The sequence below is a fragment of the Leguminivora glycinivorella genome, chromosome 21 (assembly GCF_023078275.1).
Source record: "Leguminivora glycinivorella isolate SPB_JAAS2020 chromosome 21, LegGlyc_1.1, whole genome shotgun sequence".
NCBI classification, from domain to species: Eukaryota; Metazoa; Arthropoda; class Insecta; order Lepidoptera; family Tortricidae; genus Leguminivora; species Leguminivora glycinivorella.
The window spans coordinates 15,559,097-15,584,713 of NC_062991.1; the positions used below are offsets into that span (position 1 = coordinate 15,559,097).

Here is a 25,617-nt window from a genome sequence, read left to right on the forward strand (position 1 = left end):
TACTTTTTGTCTCTTTCTAACGCGAGCTAAGCCGCGGGAAAAAGCTAGTACTTTATAATCCTTGGAACTTAGATACTTAAATGCTTTTCTTAGAATAGTATCGTTTGCATACAATTAAAAAAATATATGGGTTCCAAATGTTATAATATATTGAATCCTGTCAATTTGTTAAGTATTTATATGTCGGATCGTGGGCGTATCATACCAGAACCGTTGTCAGGACCTACCGTAGTTGTTTATGAGGGCTTTTCAATGAAATACCATGTCCATTTCACAGAATTTACTTCACAAAACTGATTACACATTAAATCACGTTATAGAAAACATTCTGCCTATATTATTTCGAGCAAACTGCCGGATTAGACCGAAGAATCTCCAACAACGCCAGCACTCCTCAACCATTTCCACTGCAGATCGATTGGCAGCCTCCAATCATCTGTTTATCATCTGTTTTTCAATTCTGTTCTTTTAGACAATAGCGTCCTCTCTGGCGTTTTGGCAGAACTCAGTCGAATACCAGCCAGGTTGTACAAAGTTGTAAAACCCTTGTTTGCTTTATTTGTCAAATATAGCGTCATACAACGTATCTTAAACCACATTTTGGTCATTCTCCGACATATATATTATATATATCGTTGTCTGAGTACCCACAACACAAGCCTTCTTGAGCTTACCGTGGGCCTCAGTCAATCTGTGAAAGAATGATTTTATTATTTATTTAATCCTAAGTGAGCTTTCATTCGTGATTTTGTACTCTTTATCGCTCTTTATTCAAGCTCTTTAGGTGTTTAATTTCTTATATCCTAATTCGATCGATGCAAAAATCGCTCGATCGTGTATGCGTGAACGCATATCCTCACAATAATGTTTACAATACGTAATGCAAGTTGGTAAACACGCATATTAATACTGTTATTGCCTCAACGCTTGTTACCGTATGAGTAAGCAACAAAAACAGACTGTAAACAATATGCTAAGCGCATAAAATTACTCCATAATTATACCTTTCATCACATGCATAAGCATTAGCTGAAATTTATCATTCATGCTATTATAAAACGTATTAGAAAGTAATGTAATAATGCAAACAACTTCAATTTAAGCATAGTTTTGCTAACACTACGTCAAAGTATAAGAGCATATACGTTTTATAATTATAAAACTACTAAACTAAAATTATTAACTAGAATTATGTCACCTTGTTCATTCTGTTAATTGTGGGCAATGCCGCACAAGCCTTGTTTCGACACCTGATATAACTCTATATTTTTATGTGTACTTTGTACTAAATCTCTGCTTTGCCTAAAGGTTGACTGGTAGACAATGCTGTCTGGCATTAAGTCCGCCTTTTGTACTATACTTAAGTTTTTCTTTCTTTGTGTACAATAAAGATTAAATAAATAAATAAATAAATAAATGGAACTATAGGTATTTCTGTAATCTAAGAACTTAAACACTTTTGTATGTGACTGTTTGTTTCCTAAATGGAAAAAAAAAACTATAGAGATGTAGTGCAAAAAGGTTTTCCTTCATATTTACGGAAACATACGAACATGTCATGCTATTTCAGTCAGTCTCAGTACAAGACGTACTAAGACTAACACTGTCTGAACTAGCATGACAAATACGACACATACAGCAAGTAATAATAAGTTTAGATCGATTTTCATAAAACATGGCTAAGAAAACTCCCGACTAACTCAGCTTTCAAACAAAAAAAACTAAATCGAAATCGGTTCATCCGTTCGGGAGCTACGATGCCACAGACAGACAGACAGACACACACACAGACAGACACGTCAAACTTATAACACCCCGTCGTTTTTGCGTCGGGGGTTAAAAAGTATGGAGCAGCAATGTATTACATGCCCCTATTTGACATCTGGAAGACGCGGAACGAATTGACAGTTCGTCAAGTCTCAGCTATGTAACAGCGCCCTCTTCACAATGCCCATATACATATTACTGGTCAGCTTAGCCATTTGTTAAGGTTCATTTTATACTAGTCTTACCGAGCTGATACCTCGCGTCAGTAATAGCATAAGTAACTGAGTTCCATCAGTCGGTTTCCGAACGCCACGCGATTCTGTCGACTATGGACATAGGTAGCAACTTTATTTTCGTGTATAGCTAGCGATGTGTTGTGACCGGTGGTTTTGTGAACTGTGTGTGCGCAACAGGGTTTGTGTGTAAGTTTGTATGCATTCGAGATTTTTTTGGAAAGTTAGATATTAGTGCAATCGATTTTAATCAGAATTGGAAATCGAAATGAAATTTTGTTAGTCATCAAAAACGGTAACAAAAATTATCTTTCTTGAATTAATGATGCACTTTCTCTAAGCTCCGTATAGTTTTAAATATTCTGCATATGTTATTAGCAAAATGCATTTTTTTTTTATAAAAAAAGGATAAGATTTATACATCAACGAAGTGTGAGATTGTGAACGTTTCTTACGTATTTAAATGAATGTATTGTTTGCTTCGATATAAAAGCGAAATAAAACACAATAGAATGCGATTTTATCATTAAAAACAATGTTATTTATACAATTTCAATGTGGAAAGTGAAGTATCATTGTGCGCTAGCGTTTTTATGTGTTATTGAAAATTGCTCCATTTGCGAAAGTGGTTGTAAATGGAAATCCGTGATCTCTGCCTACTCCTCTACGAAACAGGCGTGAGTGTATTTATGTACTCTATTTGCCATTTGACTTGGTTTACCTGCGTGACTTTCCTTTACTAATATTTGTTTCTGTCGACATTTTCCTCGTGTAAATGAAATCGTATATTTTGGCGGAAATACTATCTTATCGCTCTTTAGTTGGCGATACTAACTCTTAATTAAGTACCAGGGCTTCCCCGCCAATTTACTTTTGTAAATTCCATGAATACCTAAATGTAACAACATGTTTGGTATTTCTTTGACGAAACTGAAAGTAAGTGGCTGACAACCTGTCACTGCAATGGCACTATTGCGTTTTCTTTCAACCCCTTAATTGCCAAGAGTGGTACTGCAACTAAGAAAGTTCCACGTGCTCTGCCTATCCCTTATAGGAATACAGGCGTAAATATTTGTATGAAAGTAAAAAAAAGATGAGTTGCTTAGGGCCGGTAGCAACAAACCATCTATCACCGTTTAAGCATTCGTTATATTTTTTTATTGTATGGGAAATTCCATAGACCTCTGCTGCAACAATGATGTGTCTGTCGAATGTGGTTGATGCAACTGGCCCTTAAACTAATTTATTTATTTTTTTATTTAATCTTTATTGCACAACAAAATAAGTTACAAATGGCGGACTTAATGCCTCAAGGCATTCTTTACAGTCAACTAATGGGCTAATCTATACACACAGTACTTTAATTGATGTAGTCATGAAATAATACGAGTATTTGTTTGTTCAACAAACACAATAAACAACAGAAAGAATGTGTATTGTATTTCAGTTGAAAATTCATTTTAACATTTCTATTGCCACAACGTGGTGCAGTTTATAAGTTTACTGATTAAATTATCCAATGAAAATGAAAGATTACGATTGTATGTTTACCTAATAACTGCCACATCGATACACATAGGTACGAGGCGCCATATTTTCCAGCTAGTATTTTTAAAACATTGTCCGATACAGCCATCAAAGAAATTACAACTTATTTATAAACTATACGCAGTATAAACATAATTTAATTTAATTATAAGTTTTAATTTATTTATAATTTAATATAGTATGGAATCAACCTGTATGAGCAATAATTGGCTTGAAATAAATGAATTTTATTTTATTTTTATTTTTTATATACCCTACGTTTAAATAATACGCACTGAACCAATACATTTAATCACAAACATAATGAACTAGCTTTTTCCGCAGCTTCGCTCGCTTTAGAAAGAGATAAAAAGTAGCCTATGTCACTCTCCATCCTTTCAACTATCTCCACTTAAAAAAGCGGACAGACACACACACACTTTCCCATTTATAATATTATTATTTAGTGATGTGCAAGTTGCGGATACTTTCCAAGAAAACCTTAAATTTCTTGAAAAATTCACGAAAAATAAAGGGAATTTAAATTTATGAAATGGAACGTTTCCATCCATACAATTGTACATTTGTAAAATTTCAGAATTTTGGAAACTTTCCGTCGGCACATCAGTAAATTTAGTTTGGATTAGTATAAAAAATTAAATTAAAATTATTTATTTCATAAAAGGTGATGGTGCCGCCCAGTAAGCAAAATGCCTGTGTTGGGAGGCGCCGCTCTTTCTTTACGTTACATAACCATTTTATTACTAATACTAATAAAAGTATGTATTACATAACATAAAAAACCAGACGTTTCTCTTCGTCTACATGTAATTTACAGTCTTCAAACATCTCAAGTAATTTCACAAAATCACGTAAGCGTTGCCACGGCAACCCTTACCTCCTTCGCTATATACCTTACCACTTTCACAGTAAGACTTGTTATAGTTTAACATTGATCGTTCGATAACTTACCGGCGACCTTGCGTGCGAAATTGAAATTATTGATTCGATATTACAATTGTTATTTATGCGAGTATGTGCATTATATTAATTATAATCAGCCTCTGAGGTATCACCTTCATGTTTTCGCTTTCTGAAGCGGTTAAGCGCACGTATGCGTTTATCATGTGTAATGTGTATACGTAGAATTATAGATAAACAGTATCAATAGGGAACTTGACTGTTCTTAAAATAAAATATTTTGTACCGTGCACTAAATAAAGCATCAGATAATTGAACTGAAATGAAATATTTATTTTCCAATTAGGCATATTACAATGCGCTTATGAACGTCAAATAAAACTACGCCGGCTCTAACCCTACGCCTCAGCCTCGAGAAGATTTCAGTCCCCCCTCAGTTGGAGGGGGGGGGGGGTATCCACTATGGGACCGGCAAGAAACTCGGCGGGCCACTTCTTTTCAAAACGTTACATCTTATAATTAACATGCAATAAAAAAAAAAAAACAAGATACAATTTAATAAGCAAAAATATTCATAAAAAAAAATAAAAAATTTAACACACAAATTATAATTCGTTTTGACAGTTCTTAAAAAGAAGCTGATTTGATTAGGAGGCAAGTAGCCTATACGATACACGTATAGTAAAGACTTAACCCTTCTTTGCATGGTGATGGAAATTTTGAATTAATTAAAGATAGTTTTGCAGGTTTATTATGAAGTTTTTAAATGTAGTTATTTAAAAAATTTAAATCTGCTTATTCTTAAAAAAATACACTTGTTTGAAAGTACTAGTAATTTGCGTGAATTGTTGACATTTTACTTACGCTTCCAAAATTGAAAATTCTTAAAAAGTTGAAAAACATCCCTTGCAACAAATATTTGGTTTAAATTCAGCTTGAAACTTCAAAACAGGTCTATATCTAGCTTATATCACATACAAAGGCTGCTAAAAACATAAGCATTTATCTATACTAATATTATAAATGGGAAAGTGTGCGTGTCTGTTTGTTTGTCCGTCTTTCACGGCAAAATGGAGCGACGAATTGACGTGATTTTTTAAGGGGAGATAGTTGAAAGGATAGCTACTTTTTATCCCTTTCTAACCCCCACTTCTCTAAAATGGGGGTGGAAGTTGTATGGAGTATTCCGCAATCTTCAAACGCGATAGAACCCCAAAAGCTAGTATGTAATTTATAATCCTTCCCTTAGTAGGATAATACATCTTAAACTATTAAAGACCTCTTAGACACTATAGGCATTATTTTCCTTACCTACTTGACTTCTAGAGGTGAATGTCATGCAATAATAACAAAGAAATGACTGAGCGCAAAGAACAGTGTTCATTATCAAAACGCATACAATAAACACTTATCCAGTTATTTAATGTGCAACACTATTGGCTAAGTAATAAGGGTATTTGGAGCTGGTGAGTGGATACAGATCATCAATGATTATAAAAACAGTTTCTACGCCCACGCATTGTACAGTAAATAGTCTGATTGTGTTTAAATAAGATAATGACAAGTTCTGACGTTTGGTAGGAAAATTTTCAATATTGTATTTTTTTTTCTCTTTAAACATTTAACAAGTTCACCATTAAAGTGCACCATTTGTATTGAATCTCTGTTTGGCCGTATGGTTGACTGGTAGAGAATGCCTTTTGGCATTAAGTCCGCCTTTTCTAAATTTTTGTGTATATTTTGTGCAATAAAGTTTAAATAAATAACTAAATAAAGTATAAGGCCTGAGTGCACCCTCATATTGGGTGTGCAGCGGCACAGTATAATAAAGAGTACTATCGTACAGTACGGCCACTCCCGCTCCCCACTGAAAGTGCCGCCCACCCGCTCTCGGCTACCTCACAGCTACCGCCTGTCAAAAACGCGAACAGTCGACCTGTCATATGTCACTTATACAAGCATAGTACGAGTTCACATACACGAGCTTAGACTGTGTGCTAGGAACGCGCCTCTTTCATATTTGAGCGCCAGTGTCATGTCAAACAATTGAAGCTCATACAAGTGCCCTGAGTCGACGCTGTCCTGGCGACGAGAATTACGCTGACTTTAGCAAATAGGCAGTCTAACTCGCGGAAGCTACTGAATAAGTGCGTTTTCACATTATCCGATCCGATATCGGATGTCGGACCGATATCCCATACATTACAGGCGCCATCTTGGATTTTTTCTATTGAAATCCTTCCGACATCCGACATCGGATCGGATAATGTGAAAACGGACTAACGGAAATAGATCATCAATGATTATAAAAACAACGGAATCCGTTCCCCGCCCACGCGTTGCGCTGTGCATACAGTAATCTATTTGATTGCGATAAGTTTAATTGATTACAATTGCAAAGTAAACATGGACGAACAGAGTTAAAGTACTTACTTCGTTAAATAACTTTCCTACTGAATGGGCATTTTCAGAATTTGGGACCCCCCAATTAGCGTAAGTTGTTAACAAAAATTAACTTATCAGTTTTGTGATGAGGATAGTGAGACTATTCTCCATAATGGCACCAACGCCGTTAAAAAGGTCTTTTGTACTGAGTTATTATAAGAAGTTTTTTTTTTTTCAATTGGTAATAACTCTGAAGCTAGGCGATATCCAGAAAAGTTTACATGACATCGTAGTCTCTAACGGCTCAGCCACGACATTGGTTTAAGCGCTACAGCGGGGAGCGGCCGCCATACATTGGAGCGAGACACAGCGATGGGACTTTTCATTCGCACGTATGGCTGCCGCTCACCGCTGTCGCGCTTAGACCAATGTCGTGGCTGAGCCGTAAAGGTCAGGAATACACTGTTAAAATCTTTCGGGTTATTCTGGCCCGTGTATAATAATTACGTCAATGAGTCTAAAGTTGTAATTGTTGTTAACAGGGAGAGGAGTGAGAAGAAGACGCAGATGCTATTCAACCAGCAGCTGATAGAGCAGGACAGACAACAACAGATGCTACTGGAGCAGCAGCTAAGGCAGGTAGGTGCGGAACACTTATGCTTCTTTAATACTTATCCTTTGGAGTGTGGTCGACTCCCGGCCGATTACGTCAATCATCATCCTCCTTGCGTTATCCCGGCATTTGCCACGACTCATGGTAGCCTGGGGTCCGCTTTGACAACTAATCCCAAGATTAGGCGTAGGCACTAGTTTTTACGAAAGCGACTGCCATCTGACCTTCCAACCCGAAGAGTAAACTAGACCTTATTGGAATTAGTCCGGTTTCCTCACGATGTTTTCCTTCACCGAAAAGCGACTGGCAAATATCAAATGACATTTCGCACCTAAATTCAACTCATTTGTGCGTGACGGGGTTCGAACCCGCGACCTCCGGAACGAAAGTCGCATGTACTTAGGCCGATTACGTCATTCAAATTTGAAAATTGATTACTTAGAATAAAATCAAAATTACAAAGACTCAAAAATCAGTCTGGCACTCGAGGAGTTAACTCTGGATAACTTATACTTTTAGACATCTTTGTAATTTAGACCTTTGCAAATCTTAATGACAAGTGGTCTGTGTAATTTACATTAAAAACCGTATTTTAGTAATTTAGAATTATTTTGCACTTATTGAAGCCTTGTTTTTAAAATGTTGTTTGGAAGAAGCTGCTAAACACATTATTATATTTTTTAAAGAACCATGTGTGTTTGTTTGTTTGTCCGTCTTTCACGGCAAAACAAAGCGGCGAATTGACGTGATTTTTTAAGCGGAGATAGTTGAATGGACGGAGAGTGTCATTCTTTCTAACCCCTCACTTCCCTAAAATGGGGGTCGAAGAAAAACTTATCGCGAGCGTAGCCGTGGGCAAATCTAGTGTTTATATGGCGCTGACTCAGTCTTGAGGAAATTTGAAAGTTAGATATAGACCAGAATCGATGTATATTTCAATTTCAGGTTAAAATGATCCAAAATCAACAAGTTGGACCGGTAGAAGTAGCATCGGGACTGCTGAACGGCGTCGGATCTCAACCATTAGCGGCTGTGCAGTAAGTTCTCTTTCTTAGAAAATAGTCATGATTATTAATTTATTAATTATCCGGGTAAAGATATAATAAGAAACGTTATAAGTAGATTCAATAAACTATTGGATACGTATTCCACTTTTGCCAATCAAATGAATAATTACAAATGTGAAGCGCCATAGCACTTACAACTGTAGTGATAGGCTAGGTCGCCACGAGATAGATCACATCTTCTTCTTCTAATTGTATTAATAACATAAGGACGGGAGGTCTATCTTGCGGCGACATACTCTCTCGCCAACCGTGTGCTACTGCTAACTCTGCTGATGCGACAAGATAGGTGTGGCGTACGTACGAAGGGGTAACTATCGACTTTATTTTAAAAGGAATAGTGTAACGAGAGAAGTAATGAAACCTTGTTATTCCAGGTTAGACCAACAATCCCAGCTCCTCCAAGCGCAGCAGCAGCTGTTCCAGCAGCAGTTCCAGCAGCAGTACAGCGAGGAGGCGATGCAGCTGCTGCAGCACAACCTGCGCCAGCAGGCGCGCCTCTCGCCCGCCGCGCAGGCCCCCGCGCCTCACCAGCTGCTTCAGCACCAGCAGGTAGTGTTGTGCAGCAGCCTGCAGCAGTGCAGCGAGGACATGCAGCTGCTGCAGCATGCAGAATGCATATTAGGTTCTAGCAGTCCCAGCTGTAATGATGCAACAACAATACCACTAGTACAGTAAGGAGTAATGTGATATCAGCTACTTATAAACAGTTGTAAACATGAAGAAAGCTACAGCGGTAATCATAAATGAATAAATTTTTATGTGCTAACAATTTAGTGAATTACCCCACAAAAAATTGTCCATTGTGAAAATATTCGCACTTCTAGTTTTGTAGTATTGCGCATGTTCCATTTTTAGATTTACGCACCTAAAACACTTGATGTTTTTGACGCACGCTTTCAATAGGAACAGCTACACAAACAACAGGTATGATGAAATCAATTAGCGAACTCATGAGCATCTGTCATGAAGATTCCATCCCTGCTAAGTATAGCTCTCCTCAGGTAAATCGTCACTTACAACCCAAGCCATACTAACATGTCCAAAAACTAATAGTTTTTTTTTACCTCCAGGTGTTGCTAGAGCAGAATATGAAGCAGCAAGTTCTAATGGAGCAGAATCTCCGCAACCAGCAGCAGATGCTGGAGCAGACGCAACAGCTAGAGAGCCAACAGCTGGAGCCTAGCAGCTTGCTGAGCCAGCAGTGCATCGCCAACGAGATCAGTAACCAGCACCAAGCGTTGCAGCAGCATATTATACAGCAGCAGCAGAATATCATTGCGCAACAGGTCTGTATTTACTGTAATCCTTTCCTCCAGGTGTTCAAGAATAGTATAGTAAGGAAATTGTAAGTCTACAATATTAGTACTTTACACTGTAATCATTGTCACAATATGTGACTTTGTTTCTTAAGAATAAAAAAATATAAAATAGAATAATGATTGATTTATTCGTAAGCAGAAGCATACAGAGAATAAACAATTTATAAGACAATCGGTGTTTTTCTGCACTTTAGCACTATTGTTTATTCTGTGCCTTCCGACTAGATGCGAGCCATGCACGGCTCAGTTAAGAAAGCAAGTGTTACACAGTTTGATTTCTTTCCTTTAACTGCGAAAGTACTCGTATACAGCCAATTCTATAATGCTAGTGAAACTCCTTGCAGGCGGTGGCAATCCAACAAAAGCAGCTAGAAGAACAACTAACACAAGACAACTTCATTGCGCCCCCTGCCGTGGCCCCCAACCAACTGGACCCCTCTCTCCAGAATCTCCAGAACGTGCTGGCGCAGATCATCCAGCGGCCCGACACTCTGCAGGCGAGGAAGGAGTCCGAGTCCGAGCAGCAGCCGCCGCCGCAGGAGGAGCTGCAGCAGGTCTGTACTGCAGGAGTTGTTATCTCTTCCAGGTGTAAGGCACTGGCCCCACCGCGAGCTAGTAAGCTATGAGCTATCTATACTAATATTATAAATGGGAAAGTGTGTGTGTCTGTTTGTTTGTCCGTCTTTCACGGCAAAACGGAGCGATGAATTGACGTGATTGTTTAAGTAGAGATAGCTGAAGGGATGGAGAGTGACATAGGCTACTTTTTATCTCTTTCTAACCTTCCACTTTCCTAAAATGGGGGGTGGAAGTTTGTATGAAGCATTCCGCAATTTTCGAATTTAACGCGAGCGAAGCCGCGGGCAACAGCTAGTCGGCTATAAAAACGAACAAAAGATAAGCACTCCCGTGCAAATAAAAGAGACACGGCGATAGCTCACCGCTGGGCGAGTAACTATATACATAGCCGCGTCTCTTTTATTTACGCGGGAGTGCTTATCTTTTGTTCATTTTTATAGCCGATAGCTCATAGCTTACTACGTCGCTTTGGGATCAGTGTCTAAGGCCTGAGTGGACGCGGAGCATCCGGCGGGGCGGGCGAGCGTGCGTACAATCTATCAGCGTGGAGTCAGGACACTTGTATGAGCTCCCATTGTTGGACATGCACGCCGTACGCCCCGCCCCGCTGCACGCTGATATGGGCATGCACGAGCGCCTTAAACTAAGTTTTCTAGGCTCTTGAACATCTACCCGTGTATTGTACTACGATCCACAACACTCTAGAACAATAGGCTAGTTTCCTATACTTAAAATAAAATAGTTTATGCAGTGCACGAAATAAAGCACCACATAATTATAAGAAATATATGGACAGTATTAAATTTATGTTTAAAGTCTCCTCTGCGACCCCAGGATACCGGTGAAGCTTAAGGGTCTTGTGTACAAAAGCATCACCCGACCAGTCTTATTATATGGTAGCGAGACCTGGCCTGCTCTCGGAAGGCATGTCCAGCAGCTACACGTCACAGAGATGAAGATGTTGCGGTGGATGTGTGGCGTTACGCGACTAGATCGCATACGAAGAAGCTTAAAAAGAAGCTGATTTGACTAGTAAGAAACTAGCATATTGATGAAACAAGAAGTTCAGTAAATAGCTATGATTTGCCACCATAATACGTCTTGCTAAGGTTCTACAAAATAATCAGTCGCTGTTTAGAACCAAACAAATCCGACATCGTATTAATAGTAGCAAAACCTAAAAAGAAACCCGATTGAGATGAAACTTCGAACCTAAAATAGAATTAAAAAAATGGTTCATTAATATCCATTGAATAATATTAATTTCGTACTATTTTTACAGCAACAACAAGAGCAGATGCTGCAAATGCAACAGAACCAGCTGTACCAGCAGCAGTACATCCCACAGAACATCCTGCAGGTGGACCCCAACATCTTAGCGCAGAGCCAGCAAGTCGCGCAGGCCCAGCAACAGGTAACTTATGGGCCATTTGTACAGCAACAACAAGAGCAGATGCTGCAAATGCAACAGAACCAGCTGTACCAGCAGCAGTACACCCCACAGAACATCCTGCAGGTGGACCCCAACATCTTAGCGCAGAGCCAGCAAGTCGCGCAGGCTCAGCAACAGGTAACTTATGGACCATTTGTACAGCAACAACAAGAGCAGATGCTGCAAATGCAACAGAACCAGCTGTACCAGCAGCAGTACATCCCACAGAACATCCTGCAGGTGGACCCCAACATCTTGGCGCAGAGCCAGCAAGTCGCGCAGGCTCAGCAACAGGTAACTTATGGACCATTTTTTTTTTTCAAAGTTGTCCACTCCACTTTTTTCTGTAGTTTGGAAATTTTTATGTGCTTTCTACTCAGAATCGTGAGCTCGTTCAATCCTAATAGGAGAAAAAAGTGTCCCAAGGTTTTTTCCCGTTCCGTTACCATTTTTACAGTGGTAACGGAATGCAAGGTTTGAAAAGTGATGGAAATCTTGGGACACAAGACCTCGCGATTCTGAGTATGAATCGCGTAAAAAATACCCATGTTATAAAAAAAGTGGGGTGGACAACTTTGAAAAAATCTGTCCCTTATATCTATTCTACATAAAACAAAGTAACATCAACGCATATTTTGTAAAAAAAAACTCAGTTATTCTTTTTTTTTAACAGAACGCGCAATACATCTCTTAGAATGGCGTTTGGGTATAATTCCTAACAAACATTTTAGTTTATACCTAAGGCACGAGCCGAAAAATGTCTCAATACAAACTAACAACTCTCGACATATTTAAAATTTAAAATCGCGTCACTCACGTAAAATTGTCGAAGATCGCTCGACATGTTTCGCTCTGTAACGAGTACTCTCTACAATACATTTTATAGATTTAAAATGGTTGTATACCCTAAAACTTTGTTATTTCCAGGTGAACCAGGCGCAGCAGCAGCTAAACATGCAGAAGCACATGGTGGCGCAGCAACAGCTAGCCCTCCAGCAGCAGATGATGACCCACCAGCAGCTGCAGATGCCAGGACAAACCCTGTCTCCTCAGCACATCCGAACCCTGCAACAGCAGCAGTACCTCGCACAGCAGGTTAGTACGATTGCATGGATGAATACTCAAAATAACCTAACATAATTTTAATTTTGAAAAAGACCCTGACATACTGGGCCGATTTCCATCAAACAGGGCTAAGAAGTGAGAACACTCCAGACTAATTCAATAATAAAAAAAAAACTAAATCTCAATCGGTTCATCCGCTCGCGAGTTACGATGCCACAGACAGATAGACACGTCAAACTTATAACGCCCCGTGGTTTTTACATGGGGGGTTAAAAAACTGGCATACAATCTACCGAAATATTCTATACAAATTTGTGATACACGTTTTTCAATAGTTTTCGTTATGTAGCAACAATATGTTGGAATAACCTTCCACCGCCAGTTGGAAACCTGAAAAACATTAAGTTTCAAATCCAGTTTTATATTTGTACATAAGAAAACACAAGAAACTGAGTAATGCGACCATAGACAATATACATATACACAATATACATATTATAGAGTCACAATATACATATTATAGAGTCTGTTCGGAAAGAGAAAGTTCATGGGATGTATTGGACCCTATACATTTTACGACTCTTCTCTTTCCGAACACACTCTATGTATTGTGTCCTTCGAGTAATAGTTAAGTTTTTTCTTATTTAATTTCAGGAACTGCAACTACAATCGCAGCAGAACCTTCTCGACCAACAGAACCTGGCTCTCTATGCTCAAAAGCAGCAATTAATGGGACAACAGCAGCTCAAAGTCGAGGAGATGCTGCGAGCACAGAGACCCATGTACCAGCGACAGGTAAAATCATACTACTGCAACCGCTGTAATGGGAATAAAGTCTCTTCAATCTGTATATTCTGGCTGCGTATGCTCAAAAACAGCAGCTGATGGGACAACAACAGCTCAAAGTCGAGGAGATGCTGCGAGCACAGAGACCCATGTACCAGCGACAGGTAAAACCGTACTACTGCAACCGCTGTAATGGCAATAAAGTTTCTTCGATCTGTAGATTCTGGCTGCGTATGCTCAAAAACAGCAGCTGATGGGACAACAACAGCTCAAAGTCGAGGAGATGCTGCGAGCACAGAGGCCCATGTACCAGCGACAGGTAAAACCATACTACTGCAACCGCTGTAATGGCAATAAAGTTTCTTCGATCTGTAGATTCTGGCTGTGTATGCTCAAAAACAGCAGCTGACGGGACAACAACAGCTCAAGGTCGAGGACATGCTGTTAGCACAGAGGCCTATGTACCAGCGACAGGTAAAACCATACTACTGTAGTAGCTGTAACTGTGCAGGAACTCACCAATCAACTAAATATTTTGCAGGTGCTGTTTTTATGCAAAACAACAGCAACAACAGCTCAAGGTCGAGATGCTATGAGCACAGAGGCCATGTAATATCAGCTGCAAAAGTGCATAGCGAATTTATCAATGAATTCATTCATAATTTCTCTATGCAATTTTCCAGCTCACTGTACCAGCGACAGGTAAAACCATACTACTGAAACCACTGTAATGGCAGTAAAGTCTCTTCAATCTGTAGATTCTGGCTGTGTATGCGCAACAACAGCAGCTCATGAGGTATTAGAAGCTTTAGGTCGAGGAGACGCTGCTAGCACAGAGGCCTATGTACCAGCGACAGGTAAAACCATACTACTGTAACCGCTGCAAGGACAGCATAACATATTCAATCTGTAGAATCTGGCTATGTATGCTCAAAAACAAGTAATGGGACAATTACAGCTAAGGTAGGAGACGCTGCGAGCGAAGATATGTAGCTGTCATAGGTAAACCGTACACCTGCAATAGCTGCAACTACACCAGATAATTGGTTGGTCAACGAAAGTGTTGTAATCTTTTTCTTTTGCTCCATTTAGTATTCCTGTTTTTTAGCCATCATAAAACACGTAATACAAAACTCACTGCATTTACTAAGCAATTTGTTTTTATTTACAGGGCTCCGAACAAAGTCAAATCAGCTCCGCGGACGTTCACGATCAACTAGTCAACGAATACCAAAAACCCCTCCAGAACCAGATGTCCGTCGAGCAATACAACCAATATGTGGAGCTGCAACAGCTGCAGAAGCCTGAGGATTATCACCAAATGCATCCCATGCAGGGGCAGTCGCTGCCTCACAATATGATGAACTTCAGGTAGGCTGGCGGGGTCGCCATGTGAAGGAACATGTAAACTCAGTCTGTAGAGCCAGTACAACCAACATCTGGAGCTGTAGAGACCTGGAAAGCAAGTATGGTCGCGCGATAAATGATAAAACATGACTGATAATGGAGCAGGAGCACGATACAGCGACAATACATTTGATGAACTTTAGGTAGGTTTCTTGTGAAGTTGTTATGTGAGAAAATAATTAGAAAACTTCTAGAAGAAATATGTCGGGTTCTACCACTCACACGCACGTCGTCGGGCCCTAAATAGCTACTATTCCACTTTTAGAGCATCGTGGCACTTTGAATAAATCAGGCAGGCAAGCACGGTCGCGTGATAAACGATATAACGTCAGGCCGTCCTTTTCGCACTATTAGTAAGTGCGATAGGGACGCACTGATTCGATAAAGTTTATCCAACTAGTGTGCTACGCCCGCAGATTCAAACCAATTAGACCGTGTTTTGAATATTTCTTATTCTTTAATTGTTACCATAATCTAATGAACATTTTCCTTGCAGTCTCGCGGGCGACCGGCAGATATCTAGTCATGAAGGCACCCCGGTGCAGAATTACGCCACGAACCCGCTCCAGATGTACCAGCCAGCTCAGTCCCAGCCCGTACACAGCGTCATGCAGTACCAGAACCAAAACACCATGGAACAGCTGGAACAAGTCGCACAGTTGGCCAGTGTGCCGCAGTCTGTGCCGCAAACAGTCCAGAGCGTACCGCAGTCTGTACAGAGTTCTGTGCCGCAGGTGCAGACTTCTGTGCCGCAAACGGTGCAGAGTTTAGTGCCGCAGTCGGTACCCAATTCAATACCACAGGTACGTATTTTTGTTCTTATAGATCTTATTCACAATAGTATTGTAGAAACTGCCGTTCTGACCTACGCCAGCCGATAACATACGTAACGTCATGTAGTACTATAACCAGAATTGCTGAAATGATGACGACATTTAAATTACTATTTAATATCATAGAAAAAAAGTTTTCGTTCGCAAGTCGTATTCGATATAGGTATTCTCAGTGATTGCCCTCGTCATCTTAGTGTACAACTAAGTTTTCAATTGTTATAGGAGCTGGCAATCCCCAACTCGTTGCCTCAAGAGATCCGACCAGCTGTCTCCGAAGCGCCCCAAGCTTTAAACCTGCCCGAGCCGGAGAATGGCGCAGGCAACGGAACACATATAGAGCAGTTCCACACACCACTCACAGAGTTCCCCTCAGGAGCCACGCATGACGCCGCTATACGGCAGCCTGACCTGGCATCTGTGGAGGAGAAGCAAGACAGTCAAGAAGGTGAGGTTTAAGTCTGCTTTAGAGAATGGAACACGCAACGGCAGTCATATAGAACAGTTCCACACACCACTCACAGCGTTCCCCTCAGGAACCACGCATGACGCCGCTATACGGCAGCCTGACCTGGCATCTGTGGAGGAGAAGCAAGACAGTCAGGAAGGTGAGGTTTAAGTCTGCTTTAGAGAATGAAACACGCAACGGCAGTCATATAGAACAGTTCCACACACCACTCACAGATTTCCCCTCGGGAACCACGCATGACGCCGCTATACGGCAGCCTGACCTGGCATCTGTGGAGGAGAAGCAAGACAGTCAGGAAGGTGAGGTTTAAGTCTGCTTTAGAGAATGAAACACGCAACGGCAGTCATATAGAACAGTTCCACACACCACTCACAGAGTTCCCCTCAGGAGCCACGCATGACGCCGCTATACGGCAGCCTGACTTGGCTTCTGTGGAGGAGAAGCAAGATGGTCAAGAAGGTAGGATAACCTTCTAAAATCGTAAGCATTAAACTTTTATGCACTAGAGAACGGAGCAGACACTAAAGTATTTGTTCTTGTCCGAGCTTTGGCCTTGCACGAAATCGTGATACGAATCCGAAAAAAAAAGAAAAACGTGTTATAAAAAATCTTCTTAAAAATTACTCAGTTTTTAGGGTTCCGTAGTCAACTAGGAACCCTTATAGTTTCGCCATGTCTGTCTGTCCGTCCGTCCGCGGATAATCTCAGTAACCGTTAGCACTAGAAAGCTGAAATTTGGTTCCAATATGTATATCAATCACGCCAACAAAGTGCAAAAAAAAAATGGAAAATAATGTTTTATTAGGGTACCCCCCCTACATGTAAAGTGGGGGCTGATATTTTTTTTTCATTCCAACCCCAACGTGTGATATATTGTTGGATAGGTATTTAAAAATGAATAAGGGTTTACTAAGATCGTTTTTTGATAATATTAATATTTTCGGAAATAATCGCTCCTAAATGAAAAAAAAAGTGCGTCCCCCCCCTCTAACTTTTGAACCATAAGTTTAAAAAATATGAAAAAAATCATAAAAGTAGAACTTTATAAAGACTTTCTAGGAAAATTGTTTTGAACTTGATAGGTTCAGTAGTTTTTGAGAAAAATACGGAAAACTACGGAACCCTACACTGAGCGTGGCCCGACACGCTCTTGGCCGGTTTTGTTTTTACAGTACACATGAAGTTATATCACCGTACTTGTTAGGTAATGAGCTTATTACGCAACTATGTCAAGAATTTAAATGGCCATATTACTGTAAAACGTTGTACGATAAAAAAAACGTATAAGTAATTCGCAACTCGTATCGATTTAAAACACTCTCTACGTTCGTGTTTTAATAGCCACTCGTTTCGAAATTCTTATTTATCGCAATTTTATCATAAATATCATAATGCACTATTATGTAACCAATCCACCCTAACTACAACTTTTACAATGTCATGGTCATATTACAAAAGTGCTATAGCAGTCTTCAGAAACTGTATCGCTTTATCAATATTCGATGTTTGTGTGTTCCAGTAGGCACGGCGATTCCATCTCCAATAACGGGCGACAAGAAGTCTCGCGGCTCCAAAAAGCGCTCGAGGGAGAAGGACAAACTGCCCAAGCTTACGGTGCTAGAGGTGAGATGTTATTTATTTATATTGTCTAAGAAATATTATAAGATCTATATGACTTCATCATAACTTCCGCAGTCCTAGTGTACAATTTTTTGTACATATTCAAAAAAATATTCTAAACTCGAAAACAAAACAATTTCTTCAGTGACTTAGGAGGTCACGCATAGCTAAAAATTTCACTGTCTCGCTCTGAATGGTAAACATTACGTCTTTGTGATAAAAAGTGGAACACTGGACAGTGAACGTGTTAACCCAACGACGGTTTTGCGTAAAAAAATAGCGTCAAAACCTGATTTTACTATTGATTAAGATTTCACCTTGATTAAGAGAATAAACTGTTTCTTGTGTGTGTTTGTCATAAAACCTTCAAGATCTGTCATAATATAATCATGAAACAATGTGTGTAGGTAAACGAGACGAACGTGGAATGTCAGCTGGAGTCTAAGTCCAAAACGGTGACGTTTAAGTTCGACGTCACCGATGTCAACCCGGAGGAAATTGCTACCAATCTGGTGAGGACTATAGACATTTTGTAACCTATACTGATTTCAGAACATTGGTATCGAAATGCTGTGAAATCCTTCATCCTTTTTTGTTATAAGTATTTTATGATGTTCAGTATAATTATTTTCACTTTAATTATTAGCCTGTGTGGTGACGGGTTAAGAATTTCACCACCCCCTTTCTTCCCATGGGTGTCGTAGAAGGCGACTGTGGGATATGGGTTAAATTGTGGCGTAGGCGAGGGGCTGGCAACCTGTCACTGCAATGTCACAGTTTCGTTTTCTTTCAACCCCTTATTTGCCAAGAGTGGTACTGAAAATTTAGTAGTTTCATGTGCTCTGCTTATCCCTTTATGGGATACAGGCGTGATTGTATGTTGTATGTATGTATTAATATTATTTTGGACAAAATTGCGCTGGAACCGTTAGAAAATTTTAAATATTTACTTCTTGTTTACATCACTGACATTCGATGACTTTCGATGACGAGTGTCAAATAGTAATTGTCAGGCTATAATTAGTACGAAAAAATAAGGAGCTTATAAAGGTACGAATTTACTTTAATTTTTTTTTAAATTAATCATGATGTTTTAAACTTATTATTTTATTATAAATAGATCATATAAATTAAAAGTATTTTTCTAGTTTGAGTGCTAGGAATGAAACTCATTAGTAATATGTGTTTTTTTTCAGGTGTCAAATAACTTACTGCCAGATTGGCAAGCGATGACATTTATGGAGTTGATAAAGGACATCGTGCAGCAAGTAATCACCAACCCTGGCTGCACGCCGGTGCTAAATCCGCAGCATTCTGCGCTGCGTTTGCAGCTCGATAAGGTACGGTATACTTTAAAATTGAACTGAACTACTCATATGAACGAAGAAGTGACTAAGGCCTCGTGTCTGAGGCTGGAATCGAATTAGCGTATTCTGCAATCGCGGCAGATGCCTATGTCCTTTCGGCAACCCAGGTCACAGTCGCTTAGGTCGAAATAACCTTTCATATGAGTAATCTACTATACAAGGACTCGTGGCGCCCTCTAATAGTACAAGTTGATATTTTTCCATTAGAAGATAATTTAACTTGTGTCAATTAGAACATATCGATGGCGAAGTGCCATGAACTCCTAACTAAGTACGAAAACCTAAGTAGTCGGGAGGAGTTCATGGTACTTCACCGTCGATATGGTATATCAGTCGAGTCCAATGCGCGCAGCGGTGCAGACGCATTGATGGTTTAATTAAATTATAATTGCGAAATCAGCGCGCGCGCTTTGCCGCGACCGGTAATCGACACGATGGCAGATTCCAAACCGAATCAAACCATCGTAAATGAATTCCTCGCTTTCCTTCAAGAGAAAGACAAGCTGTTACTGGAAGGGGCGATGGATGCGGCAGCTGCTTTCCGGATGTCTTCGCGTGCGTCGAGGTTCTCCGTGGACGACATCTGTGAAGCGAAGAGAGTGTTGTGCGAGTCCCTTGGGATTGCCGGCACCTATGTACCTCACCGGAGAGGCGACGAAACCGGGAAGAAAAGTCTCGAGGACATTAAGAAGATCCTGAAGGAGTACAAAGATCGGATTCCGGAGTTTGTTGCGACGGATATCAACGTTCCGCCGTACGATCCGGATAACGTCGACGTTCGCAGCTTGTTTAGGGAAATCGTGGCCCTAAAAACAAGTTTAGCCGCAGTTATCTCGAAGTTTGAAGCTAGCATGGAAACGATTACCGAGTTACGCAACGAAATCAAATGTTTGCGGTATGCTCCAGCTCGGTCAGCTGTTTCAGACTTAGAGTGCGATCATCGACCTATGGACACTCGTGTCGTGTCGGTTAGTTTGCACGCTGCTGACGCTGTAAAAAGTGCTGCACGTGCCGCCGCCCCGCGCGCGCCCCTCACTCCGCGCGCGAGGCCGCCTCCTGTTTCGTCGAAATCACGGTGTCAGCGTGCATACGCTGACGTCACTGCCGGCCGGTCTACTGCAACTAGCCGGGTCAATGCACCAACTACAAAGGGATGTGAAGTACGGGCACCTGCCAAGGAAAATACTTCCCGCACCAATGTGGATGAAGAGGGGTTCACATTGGTGGAAAAGAAGAGCAAGGCGCGCAGAGCGGCTCGCAAGACTATGTGTGGCTCTGCGGAACCGGTGAATTCTGGTCTACGGATTGCCACACCGAGTAGGGCGCTCTACGTGTCTCGCCTGCATTACTCCGCCATGGCCGACGAGGTGGTGGACTACGTTCGCCGGAAGACTGGCTACACGCTGAGGGTGCAACAGCTGCAGTCGCGTCACTACGTGCACTTCAGCTCGTTCGTTGTGCGCGTGCCGCGGCCGCTGCAGGACACCATCGCGAGCGCAGACTTCTGGCCGAAAGGTGTGGTTTTTCGGCGGTTCCGGGGCAACCTGCCAAATCCCACACCGGGGCAAACGACGCAACGGAGCCACGCTGTGACGTCATCGCCCAAATCAATTGTTTAATTTTATTTTTAATTTTGTTTTCTTTATTTTCTGTCTTTTTTGTTATCTAAGTTTCGTGACGCATTGGTTTTACTGTAAGGTCATGTAAACATGTTTTTACTAATAAATAAATAAATATCTCGTGGTCGTATAAGGTACTGACGTGTGTAGTGTAGCGGGCGGCCAACGTCCGGGCGTTGTGCCATCGTGGACATATCGGGATAAGTGACATATGAACGGGTTCGAAAAGCGTTTATATAATTGTTTGGTTAAATATTTGTCTGTTTTCCGTAGACTGACTACGACAGCGAGACGACGGAGCGCGAGGAGAACCTGACGGACTCGAACCAGGACAACTCGGAGTGCACCACGCCCACCGCCAGCACCGACCACCTCGCGCTCGCCGACCTCGCATTAGACCCGCCCCACGGCGCTGCGGGGCTCCCGGGCCCGCCCCAGGGCGCCGAGGCGGAACATGAAGCGCCGCCCAAGCCCACACACATAGACAATATCGCGAGGAAGATCAGCACCGCCTCGTCTATAGGTAAGTTCCACTCTAACCGGGACTACTCTGACGGCCCAGCCACGACATTGGTCTAAACGGTGAGCGGCAGCCATACGTGCGAATGAAAAGTCCCATCGCTGTGTCTCGCGCCAATATATGGCCGCCGCTCACCGCTGTCGCGCTTAGACCAATGTCGTGGCTGAGCCGTGATCGCAGCACCGACCACCTCGCCCGCGCTGGGGGGTTACCATGACGTACTAAATACGTTCAGTTTAGGTCGAGAGAAAGGGACACAGCTATAGCAGTTACATAGCTCCGTCCCTCTCTCTCAATCTAAACTGAACGGCTTTAGCACGTCATGGTAACCCCCCTGATCTCGCAATTAGACCCGCCGGCTAGCCCGGCCGGAGGGCTGCGGAGGGAGAGGTGGACCATGAAGCGCCGCCGAAGCCGAGCTATATACATACACCGCCTCGTCTATAGGTACGCTATATGCTCTGTTACTTACTGAATGGCACTGTAACTGGCGCAATCTGTATGATAATGCCTTCAGTAATTTTATGACCATCAGGATAAGGTTTTCAACTGTCGGGTAAATTCAATTAATCGAAATATTTGCAATATTTTAGACTAACTTGAACGCCATAAGATGTCGCTCGGTCTCATTGACCAATCTGCCGAATAATTTTGATGACTCGGTTGAAGTCTCGGTAGCTCAATTAGCAAAGCGCTAGAGTAACGATTCAAAGGCAGTCACTCACTCGAGACGGACATTCTTTGTGGTCAACCTGCAAACTAACTGATCTTCAAACCACCGAAGTATCGGTTAAATGAGTCTTATTATTAATTCTAACATAAACATTATTGATTTATTTCCCATTTTCAGGTTCCAATCAATCCGACGGCGGGTCCGCGCCTCCGGACCGCTCGGCCAGCTCAGAATCTCAGAACGGCGACAAGAAACCGCCCGCCTCCGCCTCCGCCTCCGCGCCCGCCCGCGCGCAAGATCTCACGCTTCGTCGTCAGCCCCGTAGTCCCCAGACCTGCTGAACGCGAGAAACAAGAGAAACTGTATTCAGAGGTCGCTAAAGAACCCAAGCCAGAAGTTAACGGACTCGATAAGGACAAAGAATTCGTTCCCACTCACCAGTACTCCGTACCTCAGCTCTCCCACGCCCCGCAAACTTTAACCGACCATAGGCCGCAGGAATTGACCAGTATACCCAATAGTATACCTAATAGCATACCTAATAGTATACCGAATGTGAGCAGTATACCGGCGCCGCAGACGATGCCGGCCCCTATGCCCGCGAGTGTGCAGTCGATCGCGCCGCCGCTGCCCGCCTTCCAGAACATAAGCCCGCTGTTGAACACGCTGCAGCCGAATTTGACGACGCCGCTGCAGATCGCGACGGATACGCCGATTTTGGGACTCAGTCAAGTGAGTTTTTGTATACATTTACTAAAAACTCAAAACTTTTTCGCATGAGAAAATTAAACTTCAAATTATTTATTGAGATACTAATGCTAAAAAATACCCTACTTATTTTTATTTATCCAGAAAACTGGTGATCGTTATTGGAGTAATTGAGTTGGCTATTATCTTATGCAAAACTGAAATTTCTGTCATTTTTTGGTATTTTATCATTAAGTTAAAAAACTGCTAATTAAAGTATTAAAATACAAATAAATAAAGTTAAATTACACTGCTAAAACAAATGTGTAGCTTGTTCACATTTTCTGGCTATGAAGTCAATGCAAAGTTGTTATCTTATGCGAACATAGTAACTTTGTTCTTTGTTTACAAGTAGCAAGGTACTTAGAGTTACAAACCGGACTTAATCGCGTAAGGCACTGGTCCCACCGCGAGCTAGTAAGCTGTGAGCTATCAGCTATAAAAACGAATAAAAGATAAGCACTCCCGTGCAAATAAAAGAGATACGGCGATATTTATAGTTCATCGCTGAGCGAGTAACTATAAACATCGCCGTGTCTCTTATTTGCACGGGAGTGCTTATCTGTTGTTCGTTTTTATAGCCGGATAGCTCATAGCTTATTAGCTCGCGGTGGGACCAGTGCCTAAAGCTATGTTTTTAACCTCTGAAGTTTCAAGGACGGCATTGTCCCCGTGATCTCGGAGCAGACTGATTTACATTACACGATTTTAAGTTCAGTTTGTAATAGGTGTAAAAATCGTGGAAGTTTAAATCAATATATATCTGTTTATCAGGTGGGCACACCAATGGCCGCCGACCTAGCTCTCAACACGGGTCTGAGCCAGCAGGAAGCTCTGGCGAACCGCCTCCCGTTCGCGCAACCGGTGGACTCGTATCCCAACGCCGAGAACATACAGCGCATGCTGCTCAAACAGAACATCATGAAGTAAGTTTTGTACAACTATTTTATAAAGAAAAATCACACAATTACGGAACTGGTCTCACCAAAAGCGTGTTAGCGAGTTAGAAACGAACAAGAGATAGTCTCTCCCGAGTAAATAAAAGAGAGGGCGCTATCATCGCGTCTCTTTTATGGGAGACTAGCTTTTTCCCGCGGCATCGCTCGCGTTCAATTGGAAATTTGCGACAGGCTTCATACAAACTGCCACCCCGTATTTTAAGGAAGTGTGTGTGTGTGGAAGTATCCACCTGCCATCACTCTGCCTGGCAAGATGCCCCGCCCAATTCCATTTGAGTTAACACACAGACTTTAAATACTGACATGTGTTGTCCTCAGCCAACAGCAGAACCTGTCGGGGCCGAACCTGCTGGGGCTGCTCAACCAGCCCGCCTACCCGCAGCCCGAGCTCATGTTGCACAACACGCTGCTCAACAACGCGCAGCCCGGTAACTACAGCTATAGCCTCGCTTACCTATCCGGCTCACTGTAGCTCGAAACATATGGCTTATTCAAGGATGCCGGTCGTCTGCCATCTTGTGGATTAAGTAGCATAAGATTGTAACTCAGCAGTCAGCACCAAAAAGTTAAGGGTATAGGCACACCTCGGACACTGGCGATCAAATATATGAAAGAGGCGCGTTCCTAGCACACAGTCTAAGCGCGTGTAGGTGAACGCGTACTATGCTTGTATGAGTGAAATATGACAGGTGGACTGTTCGCGTTTTTGACAGGCGGTAACTGTGAGGTAACCGAGAGGGGGTGGGCGGCACTTTCAGCGGGGAGCAGGAGTGACCATACTGTACAATAGTACTCTTTATTATACTGTGTTATAGGCTACTAGACATATCGAATTTGGCATAAGAAATGATTGTCTTGTGTAGTATTTAACGTAAGAAACCAATATTTTAGATTTTGGATATTAAAAGTGTTCATACACTTTTAATATCCACTGACTACGTATTTTCGATTAAAATGTGTGTAACTTTTTTTTTATTTTAGCCACCGAAAATGCTGTCAACGATGTAGTGACGTCATAGAATAAGAACCTAACTTGGTATCGAATCAATCACTGACATAATGACCTTTATGCACCATACTTAAATGTCAGGAAATGTTGTTTTCTAGTTGAATTACGTCATACACAGATAGGCTATAGATTAACATGGCTGATTTTGGTTTTGCCTGATTACGTAAAAGAATTTTTTTGGGGTTTTTAAGTCATAATAAAATATAGTTTTTTTTCGGTTAATTAGACAGTAATTAATAATATCAGCCAGATTTAAAAAAAGGGTCAAGTACACTGTTTGATTTGCTTCCTGCTGGGATTCCTCTTTATTTCTATATTTGTCTTCCAAATTCTATCTAAATACTACAGACTTTTGTTGTGTACAGTATAACATATGATATGAATCTCTTTATTCACAAAATCAGGTCCACAAGGTGGTAGACGCTTAACGCGCAAATGCCAAAAAAAATGTACGAGAAAATCTACCGGTTACGAATTTTGGTTGATCCTTGAATAACCAGGCAGGCAGGGTATACTTAATATTGTCTGAACCTTTCATCGTTTTATCAAATAGTCGTAGCCTATTGTTCTAGTTGTCATTTCACTTGAGATGATGCTTTAATCATAAACTCGCTCTGTTTGAATGCACATTACATCTATAGTATTTGTAACCTATGTCAAAACAGCACGATAAAAAAATTAAGAATATTTGTAACACCTAAAA

General features: G+C 41.4%; 2 protein-coding genes across 4 annotated transcripts in view; both read left to right on the forward strand.

The window, feature by feature from the left end:
- LOC125237536 (serine/threonine-protein kinase WNK1) overlaps positions 1–22,689 on the forward strand; it is an 84,352-nt gene extending 61,663 nt beyond the window's left edge. For 2 of the 3 annotated variants that reach the window (XM_048144658.1, XM_048144660.1), the window contains 16 exons: positions 7,376–7,472; positions 8,392–8,483; positions 8,888–9,062; positions 9,584–9,799; positions 10,177–10,386; positions 11,694–11,825; positions 12,771–12,938; positions 13,563–13,703; positions 14,866–15,065; positions 15,598–15,904; positions 16,157–16,379; positions 17,920–18,023; positions 18,428–18,532; positions 19,217–19,360; positions 21,280–21,529; positions 22,377–22,689. In XM_048144658.1, coding sequence (XP_048000615.1) covers positions 7,376–7,472; positions 8,392–8,483; positions 8,888–9,062; positions 9,584–9,799; positions 10,177–10,386; positions 11,694–11,825; positions 12,771–12,938; positions 13,563–13,703; positions 14,866–15,065; positions 15,598–15,904; positions 16,157–16,379; positions 17,920–18,023; positions 18,428–18,532; positions 19,217–19,360; positions 21,280–21,529; positions 22,377–22,540 — 2,728 coding nt within the window. In that variant the 3' untranslated portion in view covers positions 22,541–22,689. The remainder of the gene's footprint in view (positions 1–7,375; positions 7,473–8,391; positions 8,484–8,887; positions 9,063–9,583; positions 9,800–10,176; positions 10,387–11,693; positions 11,826–12,770; positions 12,939–13,562; positions 13,704–14,865; positions 15,066–15,597; positions 15,905–16,156; positions 16,380–17,919; positions 18,024–18,427; positions 18,533–19,216; positions 19,361–21,279; positions 21,530–22,376) is intronic. The other variant, XM_048144659.1, reaches the window with a different exon arrangement.
- Positions 22,690–22,781: 92 nt separating this feature from the next.
- LOC125237338 overlaps positions 22,782–25,617 on the forward strand; it is a 43,062-nt gene continuing 40,226 nt past the window's right edge. The window contains exons 1-3 of the mRNA XM_048144332.1: positions 22,782–22,931; positions 23,721–23,872; positions 24,224–24,333. Coding sequence (XP_048000289.1) covers positions 22,782–22,931; positions 23,721–23,872; positions 24,224–24,333 — 412 coding nt within the window. The remainder of the gene's footprint in view (positions 22,932–23,720; positions 23,873–24,223; positions 24,334–25,617) is intronic.